At 44.5% G+C, this 27379-nt stretch overlaps 1 protein-coding gene across 1 annotated transcript in view; it reads left to right on the top strand.

Annotated features, from left to right (window-relative positions):
- The window catches only part of VWA3B (von Willebrand factor A domain containing 3B), a 249346-nt gene that overhangs the window by 209697 nt on the left and 12270 nt on the right, over nt 1–27379 (top strand). The window contains exons 22-24 of the mRNA XM_062208881.1: nt 9192–9303; nt 24303–24427; nt 26262–26399. Of these exons, the coding sequence (XP_062064865.1) occupies nt 9192–9303; nt 24303–24427; nt 26262–26399 (375 nt within the window). The remainder of the gene's footprint in view (nt 1–9191; nt 9304–24302; nt 24428–26261; nt 26400–27379) is intronic.

The following is a 27379-nucleotide window of genomic DNA, read 5'->3' on the forward strand; positions in this document are numbered from 1 at the left end:
GTGCAGGACCCAAGGACTTGGGCCATCCTCCACTGCACTCCCTGGCCACAGCAGAGAGCTGGCCTGGAAGAGGGGCAACCGGGACAGGATCGGTGCCCCGACCGGGACTAGAACCCGGTGTGCCGGCGCCGCAAGGCGGAGGATTAGCCTGTTGAGCCACGGCGCCGGCTTCATTGTGCATTTTTGTCCTTGGCTGTAGAGGTTACAAGTCAGGCAGGTCTGAAGGCTTGAAAATATTCCACAATTCCTTTAGGAGACCTTAACCCCTTTGCTCATTAATTCTTCATTTCTTAAGACCTGGCTCTTAAGTTTTCATCTTGGAGAAAATAAACCATATTCTCTTTCTTTTAATGAAGCTGAGGAGCATCTGCAAACAGATCCAAGGGATATACAGCTGCAACAGAACCCAGTCTCATCAGGGCACCATGGAAATAAGCCCGCTGATTTCCAGAACCCACAGTGAACTGAACATGAATAATGACCCAAGAGCAAATGGTGTTCAGGCTGCTTGAAGTTATTTAAATTTTTATAGTCAATTGCCTCATAAATTAGAGACTTCCTTAAGTGAGAGGCCTGAAGATGAACTCATAAAGTATGCATTAAATACTTTATTTATGCTATAACTATGGCATGGCAAATATATAGCTATAGCTGTACAGATAGAGGACTGCAAAAAGATGGCATGAAAATGCCTGTGAAGACACCTTATTCTGTGCTTTGTGTCATGGAGGAGAGACCATTGAAAGGCCCGAGAAAGGAAAAACTGGAAGTTGAGTTTACTAGACACTAACTGGGTTGGAGGACTCATTTCTTTAGGAAGCCAATGAATTAATAAGTTTTTTAATGTATTTTATTTGTTTGAAAGAGTTACAGAGAGAGGTAGAGATGAGAGAGAGAGAGAGAGAGAGAGAGAGAGAGAGAGGTCTTCCATCCATTGGTTCACTCCCCAAATAGCCACAACAGCCGGAGCTGGGCCAGGAGCCAGGAGCTTCTTCCAGGTCTCCTCACCCCTGCGGGTGTAGGGGCCCAAGGACTTGGGCCATCCTCTGCTGCTTTCCCAGGAACATTAGCAGAGAGCTGGATTGTAAGTGGAGCAGCTGGGACTCAAACCAGTGCCCATATGGGATGCCAGCACTGCAGGCCACAGCTTTAACTCGCTGCACCACAGCATCAGCCCTGAATAAATAAGTTTTAATGACAAGAAAAAAATGAAGAAAATCCAGGAAGGAAAAGTCCCTAGTTTTGGCAGTGTAACTATTGGAAGAAAGGGGCTGTGTGGTTTATCTTTTGATTTAAAAGTTTATTCAGAAGCTTCTGGGATCATTCACTCCTTCAGCCTACACTAGCCAACATACCAGGAGTGGTGTGCAGAGCAAACCAAAAATAAATGGCCACGTATTTTAAAAAAAATTCATAGAAGTATAATTTACAAACCATAAAATACATCTATTTCAATTCAATGATTTTAATAAAATGGACAGAGTTGTCAGCCACCACCACAATCCAGTTATAGAAATTCTCATCATCCGGAAAGATCCTCAAGCCCACTTGTAGTTGGTGTCTGTTCACACCCTCAGCTCTGAGTGGCCAGTAATTTCTGTCCTATAAACTTGGCCTTTTTTATATATATTTCATACATAAGCTACTGAAAATATTCTATTGGATATCACATTTTGTTTATGCCCCAGTTAGTGGACATTGAATTAACCCCGCCTTTTTACTGTAGTGAGTAACGCTGATAGCAACACCTGCACACAAGTCTTTGTATGGTGATGCTTACATTTCTCTTGGCTAGGTACTAAATAGTGGTATTTATGGTTATGTGGTAAGTTTAATTTTTTAGGAAACCACCAATTTTTTTCCAAAGTATCAGAAATCAATCTACTATAATATAGGGATTTATTCCTTGACTTTCAATACTGTTCCATTTCCATTATAGTACCACACTTTGTTGATTACTGTGGCTTGATAGGAAGTTTAAAATCAGTGACCATAAGTTCTCCAAGTTTGTTCTTTTTCAAATTTGTTTTGACTCATTTGGGTCCCTTGCATTTATGTGTAAATTTTAGGATCACCTCAATTTTTGAAAATACATAAGAACAAACAAAAGATTTCTGGTACTTTATATGAATAATGTATGGATCAGTTTGTGAAAAATGACTGTTTCAATACAAGTCTTCTAATCCATGAACATGGTCTGTCACTCCACTTGTTAAATCTTCGATTTATCTCAATGATGTTTTGTATTTTTTCATTGTATAGATCTTTTACTTATTTTGATAAAATTTATTCCTAAAATTTATTCCTGAATTCCCAATGCCACCTCACTAGTCCAAGTGATCAATTTCAGGTCACAATAGACCATAATGATAGGTCTAAGAGTCAAAGGGATCACATAAACAAAACTAGTGTCTGCTAATACTAACTGATAGAATTAAAAACGGAGAGAACAATCTAACATGGGAAGTGGATACACAGCAGACTCATAGAATGGCAGTTGTCCTAAACAGCACTCTGGCCTCAGAATCAGCCCCTGAGGCATTCGGATCTGGCTGAAGAGCCCATGAGAGTATTTTAGGCATGGAAAGCCAAGACACTCTGGAAAAAGAAAAAAAAAAAAAAAACCTAAATGAAAGATCTCTGCGAGTGAGATCCCAGTGGAAAGAACAAACCGTCAAAGAAGGAGGTACCTTTCTCTGAAGGGAGGAGAGAACTTCCACTTTGACAATGGCCTTGTCGAAATAAGATCAAAGTCTGCGAGCTCAGGGGGCTTCCATCGCCTTGGCAACTCATGACTAGAGCCTGGGGAGATTGCTGACACCTTAAACAAGAGTGTCAGTTTGGTAAGTCAACAACAGGAGTCACTGTGCACTTACTTCCCATGTAGGATCTCTGTCCTTAATGTGTAGTTCAATGTGAATTAATGATATGACTAGTGCTCAAACAGCATTTGGCAATTTGTGTTCTGTGTGGGGGCAAAGTGATGAAATCTTTACTTAATATATACTAAATTGATCTTCTGTATATAAAGATAATCGAAAATGAATCTTGATGTGAATGGAATGGGAGAGGGAGCAGGAGATGGGAGGGTTGTGGGTGGGTGGGAAGTTATGGGGGGGGAAGCCATTGTAATCCATAAGCTATACTTTAGAAATTTATATCTACTAAATAAAAGTTAAAAAGAAACAATGATTAATATAGGAATAGCCTATGGTTGTAATACTTGCATAAAGCAAAATATTATCAAAATATTATCAATTTATTTAGAAAGTCAGAGTTACAGAGAGAGAGAGATCTTCCATCTGCTGGTTCACTCCCCAGATGGTCGCAATGACCAGGGCCAAGCCAGGCCAAAGCCAGGAGCTTCTTCAAGGTCTCCCAAGTACTTGCTCCATTTTTCGCTGCTTTCCCAGGCCATTAGCAAGGAGCTGGACCAGAAGTACAGCAGCCAGGACATGAACTAGCACCTATCAGCTAAGTGAAGTTTTTAACACTATATGAAGAGTATGAAACTAACTTTTAGGCTCATCAAATGTTTTTATGCAAGGATTAACAAAACAACAACTAATGGAAACATATCTTCTGGAAAGTCTGACAGAGGCCAACACTGTAGCAAAAAAAAAAAAAATTCCTAAATGTTATGTTATTTTATATTATTATAAAGGGTATGTTTTCTTAATTTCATTTTCATAGTGCTGCTTCCTAACACATGGGAAAAATGGACTTTTTATACATTTATCTTATCACATGACTGACCCCTTGCTGAGCTTGTTAATTAATTCAAGCAGCTTTTGATGGATTCCCTAGGGTTTTGCATATATATAGGATCATATAATTTATGAATAGACAGTTTTATTTGTTTCTTTCCAGTCTTGGTAGCTTTATATTTTTTTCTTGCTTGATTGTACTGGCTAGAATCTCAAATACAATGATACAGTGTTAACTAGAATGGACAAGAATGCCTTGCCTTGTATCTAATCTTAAGGGATAATCATCCATTCTTTCACCATGAAGTTTCATGTTTTCTGTAGTTTTTTTGGTAGTCTTTAAAAATTTTTTATGAGTGAGTGAGAGGTGTGTGTGTCAGCAGGGAGAGAGAGATCTCATCTGCTGATTTACTCTCCAAATACTCACAACAGCCAGAACTTGGCTGAGGCCAAAACCAGGAAATGCCATCCAAGTCTCCCACATGGGTGGCAGGAACCCCATTTCTTGACCCATCAACACTGCTTCCTGAGGTCTGCATTGGCAGGAAGACGGAGTCAGGAGCCAGAACTGGAAATTAAACCTGAGTACTCTGACAAGGAATGTGGTGTCTTAACTGCTAGGCGAAATGCCTACCCCCACTGTGGGATTTTCGTAGGTGTCTTTTATAAATTTGAAGATGTTCCCCTCCATGCCAGATTTATTAAGTTTTTCTCATGAAAGGGAGTTGGATTTTGTCAAGTAATCTTTTCCCATACATTTAATGTGGTCTTACCTTTTATTCTATTTATCTTATAGTTTTATCCTTTATTAATAATAATATTAATATATTAAAATTAACTGATATCCTTTATTCTGTTGATATGGATGCTAAACCAGTTTTGCATCCTGGGATAAATCCTACTTGGCATTGTGTATAATGCTTCTTGTATGTTATTGGATTTACTTGCTGATATTTTCTTGTATATTTTGCATCTCTTCATGAGGAATATAGGCTTGTAGTTTCCTTTTCTTATGATGCCGTTGTATGTTTGATTTGGGGTGACACTCGGCCTTGTTTTTTCTAATATAAGTGATCTAGTGACTTCCGGTTCCCTAAAGCTCCTCTTTCCAATTCTTCAGCCAGAAATCTGGCATTTTATTTACCTGACTTAGTTATATGCATCCACGTTCTGTACTTGCATCTGCAGCCAGAGGGTGGCAAAAGAGAAAAACGTGGTTGGGGGAATTCAGCTCGCTTTTTGAGAACCACAGTGCCAGTAGTTGTACAGGAAGATGCCCCTCATTCAGAGTTTTGGCTCCTTTCGGCTCATGTTGCCAACAGTGCTGCCGCTGCCACGGGATTGGTTGGGGGCTGGTTTGTGAGAATGGAGAATAAAAGGGGAGAGACGGCTGTGTTCTTTCTTTGAGCGTTGGGAGTTCCTTTTCCCATTTCTTAATCCCAAACTAGAAAGGCTTCTCTTAGAGCTCTCTCTGTCTACATTGAGGAGCCAACTTTGGGTTTTGGTCTACTCTGAGATCAGGCCAGAAGACACTAGAGGGGAAAAAAACCTGTTATACTCATCACCAGTTTGGTGGAACTTTGAATATTTATTTTCCTTCCCTACCCACTGACTACTATTTGCTTTTCAGAATCCTTAGATATATTTACCTAGAATTAAACTCTTTATGTGTGTGTGTTACTTCACCTCCCTAGTAATTAATTTTTAATATATTTTACAAGAGAATTGGTCATCTAGTTTATTAGGGATTTAAAATAATGGCTATTCTGAATGATGAAATTAAGGTTTGGGGATTTGGAGGGGCAAGGGTAGAAGGGACTGGGTCTTTATATTAATGGTCAGCATTGAACATAAAAAAATAGAACTTTAGAGTTGACCTCACATATAAGAATGAAGCCACCAGTTTATTCACATAGCAGACATGGTCATATTTACTCCAACGCTGATTCATGTAGTACGATTTTGAAATAGCAAAGCAGTCTTTTCCTTTATATTTTCAAAAATGTCCTGGGAGTAACGTCTTCCAGAAAGATTTTAACTGAACTGACTTTGAAGGTCTTATCAGAAAAGGAAAAAGGACCTTGTTTTCATTTTTAAAACCCTTTTGTTCTGTATGTTCTTCAAATTGTAAACTGCAAGTATATCAGTTCTCTGATACATCAATTCTGCCATTGAATCCTTCAGATGTATTTTCAAAAGATTTATTTATTTATTTCAAAGGTAGAGTTACAGAGAGAGAGGGAAAAAGAGAGAGAGAGCGATCTTCCATCTGCTGCTTCACTCCCCCAAATGGCCACAATAACTGGAAATGGGCAGAGCTGAAGCCAGGAGCTTTTTCCAGGTCTCCCATGTGGGTGCAGGGGCCCAAGGACTTGGGTCATCTTCCACTGCTTTCCCAGGCACATTAGCAGGGAGCTGGATAGGAAGTGGAGCAGCTGGATAGGAAATGGTGCCCATATGGCATGCAGCACTGCAGGTGGTGGTTTTACCAACTGTAGAGTGCCAACCCCAATTTTTACTTTTTGTTAAATTTCCATTTCTCTGCTGAAAAAAACCTATCTCATGGACTATTGTTAACAACTGCTGACTTAAAGTCTTGTTCTAAACATTTCACCACCGGGGTCTTCTCAAGTTTGGTATCTATTGATCGCCTTTTACCTTGACAATTGAATCCTCAAATCTCATGTCCTTTTCCCAAACTATATGCAATTATTCCATCCAAAAAAGTTGCAAAGTGTTAACTCAGTCCCACGTTAATTTAAAAGTCCAAAAGTCTTAAGTCTCGTCTTATAAAAAGCTTATAAAAATCCAGGTTACATACTTCCAAGACAGACTTGGGGACAAGCACAGGGTAAACATTTCCACTTCAGAAACTTCAGGCAGGCAGAAAGGTTTAATCAGATCAAGACCTAAAACCAGCAGGGAACACATGAATTCCCAGAGTCCAGCCCCTGGAACACACTGTGGTGGGCAAGGCACCAAGGGCTTGGGCAGCTGTGGTCCTCTGGCTTTTCTGGTCGTAGCCCATGCTTCGTTCTCACAGGCTGGACTTTCAATCTCTGCAGCTCCACTAGGCCTTGCCCTGGCGGGGAGACTCTGCAGAAGCTCCGACCTCACCTGTCGGCCTGCATTGCCCTAGTGGAGGTTCCCTGCAGTGGCTCTGACCCTGTGACGGTCTCCACCTGGACTCACAGCATACTTTGAAATCTAGCTGGAGCCCACCCACCATGCCTCTACAGCTCTGTTGCTCTCTTCCATTCACCTGATCTCTGAGACTACACACTGAGGTTGGTGGCTTTCCCAGGCGGGTGTTGAACATTACTATTTGCTCTACCTATCTGGGATTCCTCTCTTCGGTTCCACTGGGCATTACCTCACTGGGGGCTCCTTGCAGTGGTTATGACTCCATTGGCCTGGCTTCCTAGACTTTTCTTTGAAGTACTGATGGAAGCCACCATGACCTCTTTTTAAAAAAATTTTATTTATTTATTTATTTATTTTTGACAGGCAGAGTGGACAGTGAGAGAGGGAGACAGAAAGAAAGGTCTTCCTTTTGCCGTTGGTTCACCCTCCAATGGCCGCTGCGGCCGGCGCACCGCGCTGATCTGAAGGCAGGAGCCAGGTGCTTCTCTTGGTCTCCCATGGGGTGCAGGGGCCCAAGGACTTGGGCCATCCTCCACTGCCTTCCCGGGCCATAGCAGAGAGCTGGCCTGGAAGAGGGGCAACCGGATAGAATCCGGCACCCCAACCGGGACTAGAACCCGGTGTGCCGGCGCCGCAAGGCGGAGGATTAGCCTAGTGAGCCGCGGCGCTGGCACCATGACCTCTTAAATCTTGTAGTCTCGAGCACCTGCAAAGCCAGCATGGTGTGGAGAGTTCCAGGATCTGCTGCCTGTATGAGCTGCACCCAGGCCCCCTTGAATCACGCTGCAGCTGTGGAGCACTTTGCGAGCTGAACGTGGGAAGTGAATCCTGAGGCGGTACGGGGCAAGCTCACGTGAAAGCGCTGGCTTCATGAGACAGTTCATCCTTTCCAGGCCTCTGGATGATGGGGGCCAGGAGGGATGCTCAGAAATCTCTGATGTTTTCGGGATCTTTCTTCCTATTGTCTTGCCTGTTAGTTTATGGCTTCCTTTGACCTGCACTAGTATCTTTAGCAAAGAGGCTCCCATCCTGAATGTATGCTCATACCAGGTTGTGAAGTTGCCAACCCTGTATGCCCATATCATTTTTCTCACTGTAAAAGGGACTAAAATGATTAATAATATCCAAGCTGCAGCCTGAATGCTTTTGTTTTGAAATCTCCTCCACCAAAAAAAAAAAAAAAAAAAAAAAAAAAAAAAAAAAAAAAAACTAATCCATCAGCTTTAAGTTCAGCTTTCCACAAAGTCTCAGACAGGGATCAAATGTAGCCAGATTGTTTTTGCTGCCACTGTGTGACAAGGGTGGCCTTCAGTCCAGTTCCCAGTAGAATTCTCATTTCCATCTGGAATCTCATCAGCATGGCCTTGACCGTCCACATTGCTATCAGCATCCTGGCGCCTTAATGCTGAGCTAACTGTATCTTAGTCTTGCTCCAGCCTCCTCCTCCAAACTCTCCCGTAAACCAATTCCAAAGGCTCCTCCACACCTCCACGTGTAGGGACAGTAATGACCCCACCCCTCAGCACCACTTTTCTGTTCTTCAGCCTTTTGTCACCATTTCTAAGCGTACCTAAGACAAGCTACTTATGAAGGAAGGAAATTGGTTCAGCTCGGAGTTTCAGTCCGAGCTCAGGCAGCCCTGTTGGTCTGACATCTGATGAGGGTGGTGGATAGGGAAGCTGTACAGAATAAGGGCCACATAATGAGCCAGGAGGCAGAGAGGGGCTGAGCCCAATGAGCTGCTATCACCCACCTTCTCACTAGAACTACCTTCCAGAAGCACGCTCCATTCCCCCAAGGACCTAAGTACCTCCCCTTAGGCCCATCTCTTAAACCACAATTGGGGGGCCAGCGCCACGGCTCACTTGGTTAATCCTCCGCCTGCGGTGCCAGCATCCCATATGGGTGCCGGGTTCTAGTCCCGGTTGCTCCTCTTCCAGTGCAGCTCTCTGCTGTGGCCTGGGAGGGCAGTGGAGGATGGCCCAATTGCTTGGGCCCCTATACCCGCATGGGAGACCAGGAGGAAGCACCTGGCTCCTGGCTTCAGATTGGCACAGCGCCGGCCATAGAGGCCATTTGGGGAGTGAACCAGCGGAAGGAAGACCTTTCTCTCTTTCTCCCTCTCTCTCTCACTGTCTAACTCTGTCAAATTAAAAACAAACAAACAAACAAACCACAATTGGACTAAGTTCCCATACTCTTACTGGCAATGGCTTATGACCTTTGAGCTTTAAGTATCTGCATGATTCGGGAGCCATGGCCTGTTTACACCATAGACCAAGAATTCTACTACCTGCATCAACAGTTTCTCATCAGTTGTCGTTGTTTTGTCTATTTCAGCCACAGAAATCGCAAGGAAACTCAACAAAGAAAGTCAAATCCAAAAAAGTGGATCCTCTCAAAGGCCAGAAAGTTATTGCAAGATGTGATGAAAATGGCTTTTACTTTCCAGGTAGATTTTTTGTTTGTTTTACTTGTGAGACCTTCTTTGTTGAATAATTTGATATTAGAGACCAGGGACTTCATCTAGTGCTTTCCCTAGCACACCAGCGTCTCATGAGCTCGGTGAGCTGGGCTAAGTATCCCACTTCTCAAATAAAACGATCATGAGTTTTGGGGGCAAAAAAAATAATGATAGCTAGAAAAATATCTCTTAATCCCTCCTGTTTAAGAAGTAAAGTTTTATTGCATGCCTCCTATGATCTATATATGTAATAACTGTGAAAGTACCAGCCTCGTGTAGTCAGCAAACGGGTGAAAATTCCTATCTTTACAGGGGACAAAAGCTTAGAGAGGGAGAGAAGAAAGCAAACAAGTGAAAAATGGAGTACATCGTATGCGGTGTTAGAGCAAAAACTCGAGCCAGAGTGTCAGGATGAAAGTTGCAATTAGAAACGCGATGGTTAAGGAAGAGCCGCTGGGGAGGGTGACCATCCATGAGGAGGGGCGCAGCGTGAGATTATGTGAGGGAAGGGAGTTCTAAGCAGAGGGAACAGCAGAGCAAAGGCCCGCGGCTGGCGTGCACATGGCACGGTGAAAAAGAGTGGGAAGACCAATTTAGCTGGATGAGAGTTTGCCCAAGACTGAAGGAATCACCCAGGTGCAGGTTGGCAGGAGTGGAGCTAGAATGGGAGCTTCATGGAGAGTGAGAGTAAAATGTTTGATGTCTAGAGGAATCAAACTGATTGTGGGTGGAACCCAGCACGCAAAGGAAAGGTAGAAAATATTGAAGTTCCTCAGAGGGGTTGTTATAGGGCCATCCATAAGGGGTCCTGTTAAGGGGTTTGAGCTCCACTCTCGGCTTTGGGAGCCAGAGTTAAAGCAGGGATAAATGCTGTCACACTTGCATTTTTCAAAAGATGTCTTCCATTGCCATGGGAAGTATGGACATGAAGTGAATGAGGCTGTCACTCAGTCTCTGGCGTGGGCCACTAGGTAGCAGATGGTGGAATGGGTGGGAAAGCACAGAACTGTGTCCAGGATGCAAGCAACTGTATAGGTGCCTGGGAGACACTCAAGTGAAGAGGTCAGAAAAGCTATTGGAGGTGGCGGCAAGATGGTGGAATAGGCAGGGAGCACACTTAGTCCGGGGGGAGAGAAAGTTTAATATAAGTGGAGATACTGCAGGGTCAAGGAAGAGTAGGGGATGAAACAGCAGAGGAAACTCTTCCGGAACTAGTGATTCACAGTGGATCTGCGTGGAGAGCGTGGGAGCCCAAGTTCGGGACACCAGCAGCAGACTCAACGCACCAGCGCTGGAACGCGAGGTGAGCCGAACCTCCATAGCCCGAGATACCAGCAGGCAAGCGGAAAGAGGAGGCTAGAGGGAACGAGGCTTGAAACTCCGTGGGGAAAAGTTCACCAGGCTAACTAGAAGAGAGAGAAAAAAAATAAAAAAAGTGACTGATACGGACACGAGTTTCTCTCTCTCCGCTCACCTCTCAAAGGCAAGCAAGACAGAGCAGGCGCCATTTTGGACATACGTCATAAGCAGGGCGACCTCAGGTCTGCACCAGCCCTGAGCATAGCAGAAAAACCTGACTCTGTGGGGAGGGGTGAAATAACAGGAGATTAGCATCTAACTTGGCAACCCAGTGGGAGACTGCAGGAGAATTGGAGCCCACACTGAGGGCAGCAGAGATTCCCTGTGTGGTCCTTGGGAAAGAGCTTCCGATCTCTGGCTCCTGTGGGTATATAATAATTTGCCTGCTAACTACCTCCAATTACGTTCAGCTGTGCGGAATTACTTCCCTTTTAAATCAAAAAAAGAAAGAGAGATTTACCACACCTAACCTGGGAGTGTCATCCTTGACACACCCTCAACCCTGAGGAACCAAACACAGCTCTCAGTCCACACTCATCTCAAGCCTCTAAGGCTCCACTGAAAGCAGACAGTCCACTTAATATAGAGCCATAGTGTAACAAGAAAAAACACCACAGTGAAGAAACCAAATATCTCCAACATGCCAAACAACAAACGCAAAAACCAAGCTAACAAGAACAAGGAAGAAACTATGACGCCCCCAAATGAAAAAGACACCCCAATTCAAGATTATGAAGATGATGAGATCGAAGAAATGCAAGAAGCAGATCTCAAAAAATTGATAAGAACATTAAGAAGTTCTCAAAAACAAATTCTTGAACTACAGAAATCCTTAATGGACAAGATAGAAAATCTCTCTCGTGAAAGTGAAATATTAAGGAGGAATCAAAATGAAATGAAACAACTAGTGGAACAAGAAACTGAGATAGTGACTAGAAATCATAATGAAATGAAGAGTTCAATAGATCAAATGACAAACACATTAGAGAGCCTTAAAAACAGAATGGGCGAAGCAGAAGAGAGAATATCGGAATTAGAAGACAGAGAACAGGAAAGGAAACAGGCAAACCAAAGAAAAGAAGAAGAAATTAGAAATCTAAAAAATATTGTCGGGAATCTACAGGATACTATTAAAAAACCCAACATTCGAGTTCTAGGAGTTCCTGAAGGCATGGAGAGGGAGAAAGGATTAGAAGGCATTTTCAGTAAGATACTAGCAGAAAATTTCTCAGGTTTGGAGAAGGACAGAGGCATCTTAGTACAGGAAGCTCATAGAACCCCTAATAAACATGACCAAAAGAGATCCTCACCACAACATGTTGTAATCAAACTCACCACAGTGAAACATAAAGAAAAGATCCTAAAAGGTGCAAGAGAGAAACGTCAGATCACTCTTAGAGGATCTCCAATTAGACTCACAGCAGACTTCTCATCAGAAACCCTACAAGCTAGAAGGGAATGGCGAGACATAGCCCAGGTACTAAGAGAGAAAAACTGCCAGCCCAGAATACTATATCCTGCAAAGCTCTCATTTGTGAATGAAGGTGAAATTAAGACTTTTCATAGCAAACAGAAACTGAAAGAATTTGTTGCCACTCATCCTGCCCTGCAAAAGATGCTTAAAGATGTGTTACACACAGAAACACAGAAACATGGTCACCAATATGAAAGAAGGTAAAGGAAGGAAACCTCACAGCAAAAGATCACAGGAAGCTCAATTTCTCTTTGACATAGAATTAAACTCTGATGCTCTGTTAAAGCAATGTGTTAAAGTAATCTATTATGTTCTCTTGATGTCTGTTAAATTCTAATTGTTCAAAAACAGCTGAATTTTTATTAAGAGCTATGGGTTATTTAAATATGTGCTTTTTTCAAAAATTTGAATAATCACCTTGTAACAATGATCAAATTTGGTCTATGTTATGTCATGATTTTAAGAAATCTTATTTCAACCAGATATTTTGGATTTTGAGCCTTCTTGGCATTCTTGACAGGCATTCAAAAAATCAAAGTTTCAAACAATCTGGTCTCTAAAATTTCCAGTAAATCCTGGACTTTGGTTTTTCCAGTTTGGGCCCAACTGAAAAAATCGAAGGACCTATGTCTCTCATCTTATAGAGACACCAACTAATCAGTCTATTTGGAGTATATTAGAAGGACTGTCAAGATGTGATGTGGTACCAGACTTTAAGTTTCTATAATGGAAAATGCTATTAATACAAATGTTTGAGAATTAAAAAGTCTAATGATCTTGTGTTACTAGACATGATAGTTATCTTAATGAGAAAGCCCCAGAGGCTTAAAGGGTTAAATACTTGTAAAATCCTACAGGTGCTTTCAAAAATACTGTGAAGTAAGCAAATGCCTCTTGTTGGTTGATGAGTTTATAATTTTAAACATGGCGACTTAAAGTCTTTTGTCATCCACAGTTATATATGATCTGCTGCTCATAAAACTAAAGTGTTGTTGGTCTGTGTTTAGCTGTCCTCCTATAGGTTCCTATGGACTTTTTCCAGCCACTTTTATTGTATTCAGTACTTTGGGATGGCTCTGTAAACAGATGAAGCCAATAATGTATTAACAGTACCAACTGAGAGAAAGTATGGTTAACTGAGGTTACTAAAAAGAAAAAGCAATTCAAATCAATTGGCAATCTACAAAAAGAGTTAAAGATTTTAAAAGCTATTATTAAAATTGCTATATTGGTCTATTATGCTATATTATATGTGTGTACATATTGTATGTCCACATGGGGAAATTTTATTAAGAGTTTTATTTTAAATGGCTTATAGATAAGATTGTCCATAAATTTAAGCTGCTAAAATCAATCAAAGATACATTTTAATTTGTGTGACCTGAATCTGTGTATCATATGTTTTAGACTTGTTGGTAGAAAGAAACTAAAAACATTTTAGATGGTTGTGCTTAAGTTTACTGGCTAAACAAACTACACCATGTTAGATATTTAAGAGGTGTTTTCAAATACATGATTCTTAAAATTTATAGAAGGCATTGGACCTTCTGGTAAATGTTTTCTTAAGTTGTTATCTAATGGTTGAAACGGTTTGCTAAGTATTCATGTGATATTGCTATTGTCAGCAAGCAATCTAGGACTTGCTCCCTCATTTCTCTATTCTAAGCACAACTTGTTCTTTCATTTCTCTATTCTCTTCAAGGTAGGAAACTAATTCTATTATGAAGGAATCTGTAGGATACACAATTTAATCTTTAGACCTTATAAAAGAGATGGCTAACATTTTTCTGCAATAGCATAGCCAAAATAAGAACTTAAATAATAATCTCATAGCTAGATTCACTTCGCCATCAGCAAAGTATACAGTAAGTAGAAAAAACCTCCCTTTCAGACCAAAGGGAAAGAAAGTTTTAAAGTGAGAATATAATTTTCCTCATGGGCATTGTCTACCTTAGAAAAACTACTACAGAACATGCCTGTGACTATAGACTTGTAGTTCAGGCCACCGAAGATTAGAGATGGGAAACGGGCACTCCCTTGACTTGCATCCTCTGGTCTGCTTTAACACAAACCAGGAGGAAAAGAAAGCTCGGCATCAGAAGCAATGGGTGGCAGGCCTATTAATGGCTGATCTGTACAGTGATCTGCCCTCAAGGAGACCCAACAGGCCAGTCCCCTGCAGTGGCTTTCAATGTGGTAAGCCTGGGCTTCAGCAGAAGTCAGCTTGTGAAGAGCCCTGGCAGCTCTGCCAAGAGATGGATCACTGGAAATGGACCTGCCCTGGAGTCGAAGGATGCCCAGGTCAGAGCCACAGATCTTATTGGCTCTAAGCTGAAAAGCCCTTCACTCAGCCCAACTTCCAAAGTGACCACTGCAGCTGAGGGTGTGGTCAAGTAGGGTCAGCAACATTGCAGGCAGAACTGTAAATTTCTTGTTAGAGATGCCACCTGCCTTTACCTGGCCAGCTCTCCTCCCAGGCCAGCCAAGTAATGAGAGTCAACAGAGTGCCTTCCCCTAGGAGGTTCACACCTCCCTTAGGATATACCCCATGTGAAGAGATAGATAGGTCTGGGCCTCTTAACTTACAAGGCCTAAAGCCCAACAGATTATTATCAAGCCCCTTCTGTCAGGTTCTATTTGCCTCTCAATCAGAAAACTTAATTGTAGCTTAGACAGCACCTTCCTTAGCTCCTCTAATAATGACTCTGTCCTTTGTTCTAGACCCTGTCTAGCACACTTGGGCCTCATTCCTTTGTAATCATAACCTCTACTCTACCACCAATGGCTCTACTCCCAACCTGTGTGTACTGATGGTCCTCTTCCCCACTTAATGCTGTATAATTGTTCAAACCTGGTAAATGCCACTCTTAGGATCATTGGTTACTATCCTCACTCTCTCTTTTATGACCTTGTCTAAATATGATCGGAGTCCGCAAACTTGGAAGGCTTCCATAGCCTTGGCAACTCATGACGAGAGCCTAGGGTGGTTACTGGCGCCATAAACTAGAGTGTCAATTTGTTGGGTCAACAACAGGAGCCACTGTGCACTTGCTCCTCATGTGGGATCTCTGTCCTTAGTGTGCTGTACATTGTGATTTAATGCTGTGACTAGTACTCAAACAGTGTGTTTCACTTTGTGTTTCTGTGTGGGTGCAAACTGTTGAAATCTTTATACTAAATTGATCTTCTGTATATAAAGAGAATTGAAAATGAATCTTGATGCAAATGGCAGGGGAGAGGGAGCGGGAGAGGGGAGGGTTGCGGGTGGGAGGGAAGTTATGGGAGGGGGAAGCCACTGTAATCCATAAGCTGTACACTAGAAATTTATATTCATTAAATAAAAGTTAAAAAAAAAAAAAGAAAAGAAAAGCTATTGGAGAGAGAGTCTCAAATCCAGAGAGGAAATCCGTCTGGAGATCTTGGAGACATCAACCCAAAGGTCATTGCTGAAGTCACGAGAAGGGTCTGTGGGGAAAGAAACCTGGGAGGAAGCTCTGTCAGGAAAAAAAAAAAAAAAAAAAAAAAAAAAAAAAAAAAAAAAACCAGCAACGCAGCTCACTAGGCTAATCCTCTGCCTGCGGCACTGGCACACCGGGTTCTAGTCCCGGTTGGGGCAACGGATTCTGTCCCGGTTGCCCCTCTTCCAGTCCAGCTCTGTGCTGTGGCCCAGGAGGGCAGTGGAGGATGGCCCAGGTCCTTGGGCCCTGCACCCGCATGGGAGACCAGGAGGAAGCGCCTGGCTCCTGGCTTCGGATCGGCGCCGTGTGCCGACTGCAATGTGTCGGCCGTAGTGGCCACTTGGGGGGTGAACCAATGGAAGAAGGAAGACCTTCCTCTCTGTCTGTTTCTCTCTCACTGTCTAACTCTGCCTGTAAAAAAAAGGAAAAAAAGCTTTGGCTACAGAAACAAAACTGGTCTTGCATAGGCATTCTCTATCAATCACCCATAAAAAGAACAACTATTCACTAAATTTAATTAAATAATATTTTGGGGTGGGAAAATTACTTCATGAAGCAGGATTTTCGGTTTCCAGCAGGCATATGTGTAGAACCAGAACATCTTTGAAATTTGGTAAATGTGCTTTGAGATGGACATGTAGGCTAAGACATGAGTCTTAAAAAAAAAAAAAAAGATTTATTTATTTATTTGAAAGGCAGAGTGTTATATATATAAAGAGAGAGGTCTTCCATCCTATGGTTCACTCCCCAAATGGCCACAATGGCCAGAGCTGGGCCGATTCGAAGCCAAGAGCCAGGAGATTCTTCTGGGTCTCCCACGTGGGTGCAGGGACCGTCTTCCACTGCCTTCCCAGACCATAGCGGAGAGCTGGATTGGAAGTGGAGCAGCCAGGAGTTAAACCAGCACCCATATGGGATGCCGGCACTGCAGGCACTGCAGGTGGCTTTACCCACTATGCCACAGCGCCGGCTCCAAGATGTGAGTCTTGTCTACAGGAACAGGGACTGGGGTCTTCCATTTCTCTGGGGCTCCCATTTGCCAGTGGCTGATCATAGGAGACCATCCCTATGTGAGAGACTATTCTGGATTTTCTGAATCTGAGCCTTGGAGAGGGATCTAAGGCTAGCCTAGCAGTTGAATGGAAGTGCCGAAAGGGACCGGGTTTCTATTTGCCTGGTTTAGGGCTTGGGATCAGTTTGCCGCTAGAGCCCCAGGGGAGACAGTAAATGTGTGAGCTTTCCCAGCATCAGCCCTGGGGGAGGGAAAAATGTGGAAGGCCTCCCAGGTGAGTACAGAGGAGTCAAGGCTAACACTGCAACCATGCCAGTGCCAGCGACCGTATCGGCAGATTTTCTAAGAATGTGCAATTAGAGGCAGAGAGCCATGTGGGATCTGACTAATTGTAGCTGTTATTAAACTCAGGTAAGTCAGTTTGGAGGAAATAAGCATTTGGATATAGTCATATAATCGGTAATTTTGATTAGTGGCTGGTTACTAAACACTGACTCAGCCAAATTAAGTGCAGTGCATGGATTGGCGAATGGACTGAGATCAGTGTTCGTGCCCACTCCTCTCTCTGCCTCAAGAAGTCAGCTGATCTGTTCTCTGGAGATTCCAGCTTTACCTCTGTGAAGTTCCATTTTTAGAAAACTAATTTGAAGATTATAGGAAACTTGTAAGAATAATACAGAGAACTCCTTACGCTCTTTACCCAGTTTTACCAATTTCTGACATTTTGTCACATTTTACCATATGTATTATTTTATTCTCTTGCTCTCCCCCCCCCACACGTATATACACACATTATTTTTTTCTGAAATATTTGAAATTATGTAATATTTATCTTGTCTCTTTAGCCCTTAATACATCAACCTGTATTTCTCAGAAGCAAAGATAGTTTTTACATAACCACGGTGAAGTTATAGAATTCAGGAAATACATCATTATTATAGTACTTTTATCTACTCTTGTCTCTTTTAGTGGTGTTACTTGTCTCAGTGCTCTTGGCCTTTATAGCATGTTTTTCTCTGGTGCAAATCCTAATCCAGAACCACATATTGCATTCAGTTAACATGTGTGTCCCTTTGGTATTCTTTTTTTTTTTTTTTTTTGACAGGCAGAGTGGACAGTGAGAGAGAGAGAGAGACAGAGAGAAAGGTCTTCCTTTTTGCCGTTGGTTCACCCTCCAATGGCCGCTGTGGCCGGCGCACTGCACTGATCCGAAGGCAGGAACCAGGTGCTTCTCTTGGTCTCCCATGGGGTGCAGGGCCCAAGCACTTGGGCATCCTCCACTGCATTCCCGGGCCATAGCAGAGAGCTGGCCTGGAAGAGGGGCACCCGGGACAGAATCCGGCGCCCCGACCGGGACTAGAACCTGGTGTGCCGGCGCCGCTAGGCGGAGGATTAGCCTGTTGAGCCACGGCGCCGGCCCCCTTTGGTATTCTTTAATCTAGGCTAAATCATTATTTAGCCTTTCCTATCATCTTTCAGGATATTAACATTATTTGAGGGGAAGGCCAGTGATGTTATGAAATGTTCCTCACTTTGGGTTAGACTGGATTCAGGGGATGTGTTAATGGTCAGAATGCTACCTAAGAGCTGCCATATCCTTCTCAGGGCCTCCCATCCAGAGGCACAAGGTGTCCATCTGTCCCCATTGGTGATACTAACTCAGAGTCACCTGCTCACTGAGTTCTGTTCTCCGTCTTGCATAAAAGAAAGGCAGATAGAGGGTTTTTTTTTTAAGATTTATTTATTTATTTGAAAGGCAGAACTACACAGAGCAGAGAGAGAAAGAGAGGTCTTCCATCCACTGGTTCACTCCCCAAGTGGCTATAATGACCAGAGCTGAGCCAATCCAAAGCCAGGAGCCAGGAGTTTCTTTCAAGTCTCCCATGTGGGTGCAGGGACCCAAGGATGTGGGCCATCTTCTACTATTTCCTAGGCCATAGCAGAGAGCTGGATTGGAAGTGGAGCAGCTAGGACTCAAACCAGTGCCCGTTTGGGATGTCGGCGCTTCAGGCCAGGGCTTTAACCCTCTGTGCCACAGCATCGGCCAAAGGGCAGATGGAGTTTTGCAGAACACAGGCCTGTCATTCGTTGGTGACTCCTATTTTGCTAACTGTTGTTCAAAACCTTCTAAACGTTTTTAGTGAAGGCAGCATTGGAGCACCTGGATGAGAGTGGCCGCTGCTTGAGGGCAGGTCTACACTGGAGCAGAGCTGGGGTGGGCCCCCCCTGTCTGCTGCCACCTCGCTGGGGATTACAGTATTTTCACCTTCCTGGGGACTATGGCACTGATTTCCACGTGGCCAGCTCTATTCCAGGGGTTAGCGTGGCTCCCTAGTCAAAGAAATGACTACATTGTACAGGATGGAAGGGACAGCTGATAGTGTGGCTTACCCAGAAAGGGAAGGAGGAAGAGACATTTCAAAACCTGACTTTAAATCATGATTTTGGGGGACTGGGCCATCCTTTTTGTTGTTCAGTGAGCAAAAGCGCTTCACTTCAGGAAATTCAAAGTGGTAGCTGTGCCGTGCCAAAGGAACAAATCATGATGGGTGCAAACAGGTGCAAAACTACACACTTCCTGGCCGGCGCCGTGGCTCACTAGGCTAATCCTCCACCTGCGGTGCCGGCACACCGGATTCTAGTTCCAGTCGGAGTGCCAGATTCTGTCCCAGTTGCCCCTCTTCCAGGCCAGCTCTCTGCTGTGGTCCGGGAGGGCAGTGGAGGATGGCCCAAGTCCTTGGGCCCTGCACCCCATGGGAGACCAGGAGAAGCACCTGGCTCCTGGCTTCGGATCAGCGCGATGCGCTGGCTGCAGCGGCCATTGGAGGGTGAACCAACGGCGAAAAGGAAGACCTTTCTCTCTGTCTCTCTCTCTCTCACTGTCCACTCTGCCTGTCAAAAAACAAACAAACAAACAAACAAAAACTACACACTTCCTCCTCAGGTGTAACAATTTCAGGTTTTCCTTCACTCCCATTCTGCCCCTCTCCTCTACCAGCCACATGGCTGCAGTCACTTTGTTTCTCTGTGCCTCACTCTCCCTGTCTTTGCAAATGGGATTTAAAACAACACCCGCTAACATAGGACTGTTGTGTCGCTTAAGCACAGTCAGGTACAGCGCTCTGTGAATCCGTCCCCTCCGGGGGGAGGAGGGAGCTCTTTTACCTTCACAGCAGTTGAAGACCTTTAACAGCAACTCAAAGAGGCAGAAATCAGTACAGTGGAGGAGAAAGAGGCTGCTGAGTCTAAAGGAAGACGATGATGAATAGAGTGTGGATGACACTGCTGGGGCAGGTGGAGAGGAGGCCAAGGCTGCAGCAGAGCGAAAGCCATCTTGGGGAGGTGGAACTGAAGCCAGACTTTGAATTGTCAGATGCTTAAAACCAGAAGTGGAAACAAAAAGTTAAATCCAATTACCAACCAGAGGAAACTAGTTTGGAGCAGATACTTTTATGCAACTTTTATTTTTTTTATTATACTTTATTTTATTTTATTTGAAAGAGAGAGAGATAGAGATAGAGATCTCCCTGGTTTTACTCCCTTAAGGCCTACAATGGCTGCAATGAGTCAGGCTGAAGCCAGGAGCCCAGAATTCCATCTGGGTCTCCCACACAGAGAGCAGGGAACCAAGTGCATGGGCCGTCCCTGCTGCCTCCCAAGACGCGCATCGGCAAGAAGCTAGAATCAAAAGCAGAGTAGCTGGGACCCGAACCAGCAATGTGATATGGTATGTGGGTGTCCCAGGCAGCAACTTAACCACTGCACCAAATGCCCGCCCCCTGGCGTCTGTCACCAAGCAAACTGACGTACACTGTCTACTAGACTAATCTGCCAATCACCTGAGCACTGAGCATGGGCAAGGTTTTCAGTGGGGGTCTCAACAGGAATGTGTTCTCTTTCCCCAGCTGAGTGTAGGAGCACCCTCTGGCCAAGGCAGAGAGCTGGTGGATAACCAGGAAGAGGCTGGAGTGGCCAGCCTCCAGCAGGAGACGGACGAAGGGAAGCAGTTCAGTCTGCTTGTTCGTTTGTCTGAGTCCAGGCCCTGAAACAGTCCCAGAGAAGGTTCCAGAGCCAGGAGACACAGCTTCACCTGAGGCTCTGAGGACAGAGAGAAACTGCAGTGTAAGAGAAACTGCAGTGTAAGAGAAGCCAAAAACCAGAGCTGAGCTGAGTTAGACGGAGTTCCTACCTTAGACGGAGTTCCTTCCTTAGACGGAGAAGGAGCACACGGAGAGCTTAGCCCTACCTCCGCAGGCCCGCGCTGGGTCCTGCAGCTCCCCAAGGTGCAGCTGGCAGGGAGCCGGTGCCGATGGACAGCGAGAACCCACTCTCACTTCCGGAGGGGAACAAAGATTCCAAGAATCCAAAGAGAATTTAGAATCCTCTTTAAAGGGAAGATAAATTTCAACTCGGATAAAGACAGAACTGTGAATCTTAACCCAGGATTTACTTTCCTTATGGCAATAACCTTTTATTACTGTAAATAGAATTATATGTAAGTTATTTACAATATCATATACTCAATATATATATGCTCTTAGAGTATAACTTAAAGACAAGGAAACTTCTTGCTTCTTTTCCCTTTTCCTCTTGGTGTTGTACATTTTAGGGAAGCCATAGGTTGTATTGAACCTAGTCACCTTTCATTTCTCCAGTATTAGCTGGAAAGTGGGTTTGGATGGCGTTCCTATTTCTTTTTTGCTTTCATAGTCTTCAGAGCATGTACAAAGAAGAAACCGAATTGATGGAACTAAAAAGAAGTCCTGGTAACACACCCCCAACTCCAAGTGCAGAGATGCAGGTGCAGGGATTTGTATTTTTCCTGTAAAAGAAAGTGGTTTAGGTTTTGTGTGCCACACAATCTCTGTCACAACTTCTCAGCTTGGGGCAAACTGTCACAGAAAATGACCCACTGAGGCCAATGTCACAGGCAATAAGAAGAATTCATTAGAGCAATAGAATACGGAGAGAAATGAGCTCTGTTAGATTTTACTAAAATACACTGCAAGGCCTGCATTGTGATGTAACACCGGCATCCCATTCAGGTGCCGGTTCAGGTCCCAGCTGCTCCACTTCCGATCCCACTTCCTACTAATGTGCCTAGGAAAGCAGTTGAAGATGGCCCAAGTGCTTCGACCCCTGCACCCATGTGGGAGACCTGGAAGAAACTCTTGGGTCCTGGCTTTGGCCTGTCCCAGCCCCAGCCCATTGGAGCCATTTGGGGAGTAAACCAGCAGGTGGAAGAGCTCTCTCTCTCTCTATTTCTCTCCCCCCATCTCTGTAACTCAGCCTTTCAAATTAATAAAATAAATCTTAAGAAGCAAAACAAACAAAAACACTGCAAGGGAGCAACAGGCAAGCAGGCCAGCTGTTAGCTGACAGCTGTGGCAACGCGGATTGCAATCCGGGAGAAATGCCCAAGGCAGATTGCCACAGGCTTTCCATCACTAGTGATTTCCTCTTGACTAGGGACTTCTGCCGGGGGGCCAGGTGACCTCAACACAAACAACTGAAAACTGCACAGCAGGTTTAATAGTGGATGCTGCTAAGTCCCAAAGGCCAGGAGTGGGAGGAGGGTCATGCCGGCCAGCGTGGGCCGCCCAGGTCCTTACCTCTGAGCAGTGGGAGAGAGTAGCACATGAGGATTCCATTCGTTCTCATCTAGGAGTGGTTTTGCTCACTGTTCTCCTAATAGAAATTCTTTCTAAAAAAGTAGTGCTGTTTTCTCTGATTAAAAGGATTTATAGGGGCCAGCACTGTGGCGCAGTAGGTTAAAGCCCTGGCCTGAAGCACCAGCATCCCATATGGGTGCCAGTTCAAGAACCGGGTGCTCCACTTCCAATCTAGCTCTCTGCTATGGCCTGGGAAAGCAGTAGAAGATGGACCAAGTCCTTGGGTCCCTTCACTCAACTGGGAGACCTGGAAGAAGCTCCTGGCTCCTGGCTTTGGATCGGTGCAGCTCCAGCCATTGCGGCCAACTGGGGAGTGAACCATCGGATGGAAGACCTCTCTCTCTCTCTCTCTGCCTCTCCTCTGTGTGTAACTCTGACTTTCAAATTAATAAATAAATCTTTTTTTAAAAAATATTTATAAAGAAAGTTTATGGTAGCTACGTGAATAAAGTATATATTTTTAAAAGATTTGTTTATTTGTTTGAAAGGCAGAGTTACAAAGAAGAAAGGCAGAGAGAGATTTCTTCGATCTGCTGGTTCATGCCCCAGATGGCCGCAATGGGCCTGAGCTGGGCCAATCCAAAGCCAGGAGTCGGGAGTTTCTTCCAGGTCTCCCACATGGGTGCAAGGGTCCAAGGACTTGGGCCATCTTCTGCTGCTTTCCCAGGTTATAGCAGAGATCGGAAGTAGACATGGCACTGCAGGCGGCAGCTTTACCCACTACGCCACAGTGCTGGCCCCAAGTATACAATTTCAAAAGCCAAGTTAAACATTTTAGTTCAGTAAGAAAACGTGTGATGCAAAGCTATTGTCTGTGTGTGCCTTTAGAGAAGGGGTTTTTATTTCTTTGGCCTGTTAAAGCCAGCAACATGAATCCACATGAAAATCAACAGCTATTTGTTTGCCACATGGAAGGATGTGGAACTGTGCCAAGGCTAGGGTGTGGGTGAGGGTGGGGGTACTGGGCACGAGTGCATATTTCTGTCTCTGAGTGGGAGCCAGTGAGTGAGCAGCTTTACTGCCAAGGGAAGTGTCCAATGTCAACATTTACCCTCAATTAGAATTAGAATTTAGAATCCCATTTAATGAGAAATTAAATTTCAACTCAAATAAATGACAAAAATGTGAATCTTAACATAGTATTTTCTTTCCCTGTTATAATAATTAAGTGAGGGATCTTCAAAGGAATCTGTGGAAAAATATCATTAAAAGATGTCTCTTTTGAAGCAAAACATTTTGAAATCCATGTGTAGTTTTCTTTTTTTTATAGTACATATGTTCCATGAATGTTTTGAATACCCATTGCATGCACGGATTTTACATTCTTTGGCACCAAAATGAGCTTATCTTTTAATTCATTTTCTATAAGCTTCTTGTATAATTATAAAATATAATCAAAGAGTGCACACACACATGCACACACACATACTTTCTGTGGCACAGTGGGTTAAAGCCCTGGCCTGAAGCGCCAGCATCCCATATGGGTGCCGGTTCAAGACCCGGCACACACACATACTTTCTGAGTAAAAGGCAAACATCTTTCTGTTTTCTTTTTCCCTGTACATTTAGGGCATCAGTAGTGTGTGTGCGACCTAGTCACCCTCTCACTTTGGATGGACTTCACATTTCCTTTTGACTTCCACAATTTAACAACACCTGTTTTCTATCTTCATAGGACAAAATGAGAGTAGAGTAAGTGATCAGGAGATCAGGGGGTAGGAGGCGTCTGGGAAGAGGATCTTTATCTCTAGGAGCGGTGTTCCTGAGGGGTGAACACGCTCCCTCACGCTCTCTCGATTTCCCACCTCAGACTAGAGCATCGTGCTTCTCCATTCTGTGCGGTTCAGCCCAGTAGGCTTTGGACTATTTCCAACATTGCCCGTGGAAATCAAATAGACACACTGATTTAAACAGGCAAAGTGTTAAAATGAGCACAGCCCAAAGATGGGGCAAGCCTGAGGAAATAAGTATATTCTTATCTTCAGAGCCTTTTTTTTTTTTATTCCTTCTAGGGGTTGTGAAGAAGTGTTTGAACCCAACCCATGCATTGGTGGGCTTCAGGTATGGAGACACCAAAGTTGTGCCCACCTCATTCATCACGCCTGTCGGGGGCGCCATGCCCTGCCCTCTGCTCCAGGTACCTGCTCTACATCTACTCAGGGGTCCTTTTCCACCATCCCCAGGTCTTTGGCTAATGGGAGGGCAAGACCACAGTTTGGTCCTTTGCTAACCCAAGTGGGCTCCTGCAGGGAGCTTGTATCAGACACCCCTTCACTTGGCAATTTCTTTGCTCATTACCTATAACTCTGACCTGCCAATTCCCCTGGGTGCTAACATCTGCACCCGTGTGCATACCTTGTACCCTGTGACACTTAGCACTTTGCAAGAAAGACAGTAGATGATTCGGGGAAGGGAGTTGCTCTGACTGCTAGTGCTGTTGATATTTTAGCTGTAAAACATTATAGCATATAATATATACTATATAATATATAATAGCAGGAGCAGAAGTAGCACTTTTCTTGGCATCATAATCATTGGATGTCAGACCATGGAGCTGTATCACCACAGTTATCCCATGCATTCCACAGATGACCTGGACTAAAGTGTTTTCTTCCACTCATAAATTCATAAAAACTCTGGTCTCTACCCTGGGTGCTATTGCAGTTCCAGAAAGTGGAAGGAGAGACCTGCAGATCATCACTAGTGCTGGTTTTTGCACGGTGTGGGCAAGAGGAGGAGCCCCCGAGAGGAATGCGAGGAGTTAGCCTTGGTCCTCTCTTTCTGCTGTCCCAGCCAGAGCCCGGGCACACATCAATGTCCTTGTCAAGTTCCCAGCTGCCTCTGCCCCTTCACGAGATTCTTCTACTGTGGGTCATCCCTTTGCTATTGCCACTCATGGGTTCCAAGGTGTGTGCTTTGAAGCACCAGTAAACCAACCTGCTCCTTTCCTTTGCCCGAGTGACAGCTGTTCTGATATAGGAGGGCACAGTTCATACTGCTTTGTGTCAAACTCCCCACTTCCTTCAACCCTTCTCTGTAGGGTCAGATTTTCAGAACCCTCAGCATCTTGCCGGCTGTCCCCTGCACCCCAGTCAGTAGCCAAAATCTTTCCTCAAACTGATCACAGAATTCCAGGTGAGGCCCAGTGAGCCTATGGAACTTTGGATCTCTTTTACTTTTTTAAATATTTATTTGTTGTTTATTTGAAAGGCAGAGTGACAGAGAGAGAGAGAGAAAATCTTCCATTCACTAGTTCAGTCCCCAGCAGCTGGGAATGGGCCAGACCAAAGCCAGTAGCCAAGGACTCCATCCAGATCTCCCATATGTGTGGCAGGAACACAGTATCACAAGCAGCAGCTTAATCCACTGCCCCACAATGCCTGCCGTTGGAACTTTTTTTTTTTTTTTTGTAGATTTATTTATTTATTTGAAAGGCAGGGTGACATAGAGAGAGAGGGAGAGACAGAGAGGTCTTCCATCTGTTGGTTCATTTCCCAAACCACCACAATAAGCTTGGAGCCCAGGTCTCCTATGTGGGTGCAGGGGCCCAAGCACGTGGGCCACCATCTGCTGCTTTTCCAGGCACATCAGTAGGGAGCTGGATTGGAAGTGGAGCAGCTGGGACTTGAACCAGAGCTCCAGTATGGGATGCTGGCATTCCAAGTGGCTGTTTGGCCCACTGTACCACCACCTCATGCTACAGTCAAGAATGTATTGGATATTTTGAGTGGGCATTTGGCGTGGTTGTTAAGATGTTATTTGGGATGTCCACATCCCATTGGGAGTGCCTGATTTTAGTCCTGCCCCTACTCCTGATTCCAGCTTCCTGGGATGCCCCGCCCCTGGAACTCTTTATTAACAGAAAAATGTGTGTGTGAAGTTTAACATCAGTACTTGCCAATCATCTTTGGGTGTTCTGAAACAAGCTTATATGAACATTGTCTATAAAATCTATACGTTCTCCCCCGCAGGTCGGAGATTATGTGTTTGCCAAAATTGTGATACCCAAAGGATTTGACTTCTACGTCCCTGCCATTGTCATAGCACTTCCAAATCCAGATGTGGCCTCAGAAAAGCTCTACACAGTTTTGAAGTGTAACAACCGGAGAGTGAGTAGACTTCCATCGCCGTGACCTCCTAAGCCCTGTGCTGGGCGGCCTGCGTGGCTCCTGTGGCCAGCTCTGGTTGCTTCTGATGGCGGGACACTCTCTGCACCCTGTGTCCCTCCCCCTCCTCAGACTGCACCTGCTTTGTGCTCAACTGCAGGCCCTGCAGCTGGGGGTGTCTCCAGGCCCCCTCCCAACCCCGTCCTCCTCTGCCTCCTCATGGTCTGTCTCCCCGGGGAGCCTCCATCTCTGGACAATTGATTCTCGGTGCCACCCCAGGTGGAGCTCCAAGCCTGCATTTCTGACTCCTCCTGGAGTGCTCCCTCCAGCTCAGCCACAGGGGCCGGAGTCTGTGATAGCCCCTCCTCCCCCATGCCTCCTCTTGTGTTCCCTCTACTGGGGACGCCCGCAGCACTCATGCCTGCTTAGGGAACACCTCCAATGGCTCAAGGGGGTGGGGAATTGGGAGCACAGTGGACAGAATGGGGGCGTCACACGGAAGGAGATCTGTATTTGGATTCCTTCGTTGTTCACTCTGCCCTTTTTACTGGCTGTTTGACCTGGGCAGGCTGCTTCACTTCTCCGAGCCTCAGTTTGATCACACATGAAATGGGTATTTTTTATATCACAACCTCCATCTATCTTGCTAGGTAACCAGGTGGATTAAAGAAAATATGAGGGGTTTCACAAAGATAATGGGGAAATAGGAATTAAAAATGATTTTGCTATAAAATGTTTAAATCCATGCATAGTTTTTTCATTAAAAATATGTGAAGCCCATGGGCAGCATTTTCCATGCACTTTTTGAAAACTCTGTGCATACATGAGAGAACTGTACACCTGACATGGGAGGTGAGACAGCAGCAGTGATGATGTCATTGCGGTAGTTAGAGTCAGTCCCGAATCTTCCTCCTTCACCATTCCCTGTGGCCAGTGATGAACTCTGTCACCTCGAAACTGATTTGTTCATTGGACAGATGTTT

The sequence above is a fragment of the Lepus europaeus genome, chromosome 13, assembly GCF_033115175.1.
Source record: "Lepus europaeus isolate LE1 chromosome 13, mLepTim1.pri, whole genome shotgun sequence".
NCBI lineage: Eukaryota > Metazoa > Chordata > Mammalia > Lagomorpha > Leporidae > Lepus > Lepus europaeus.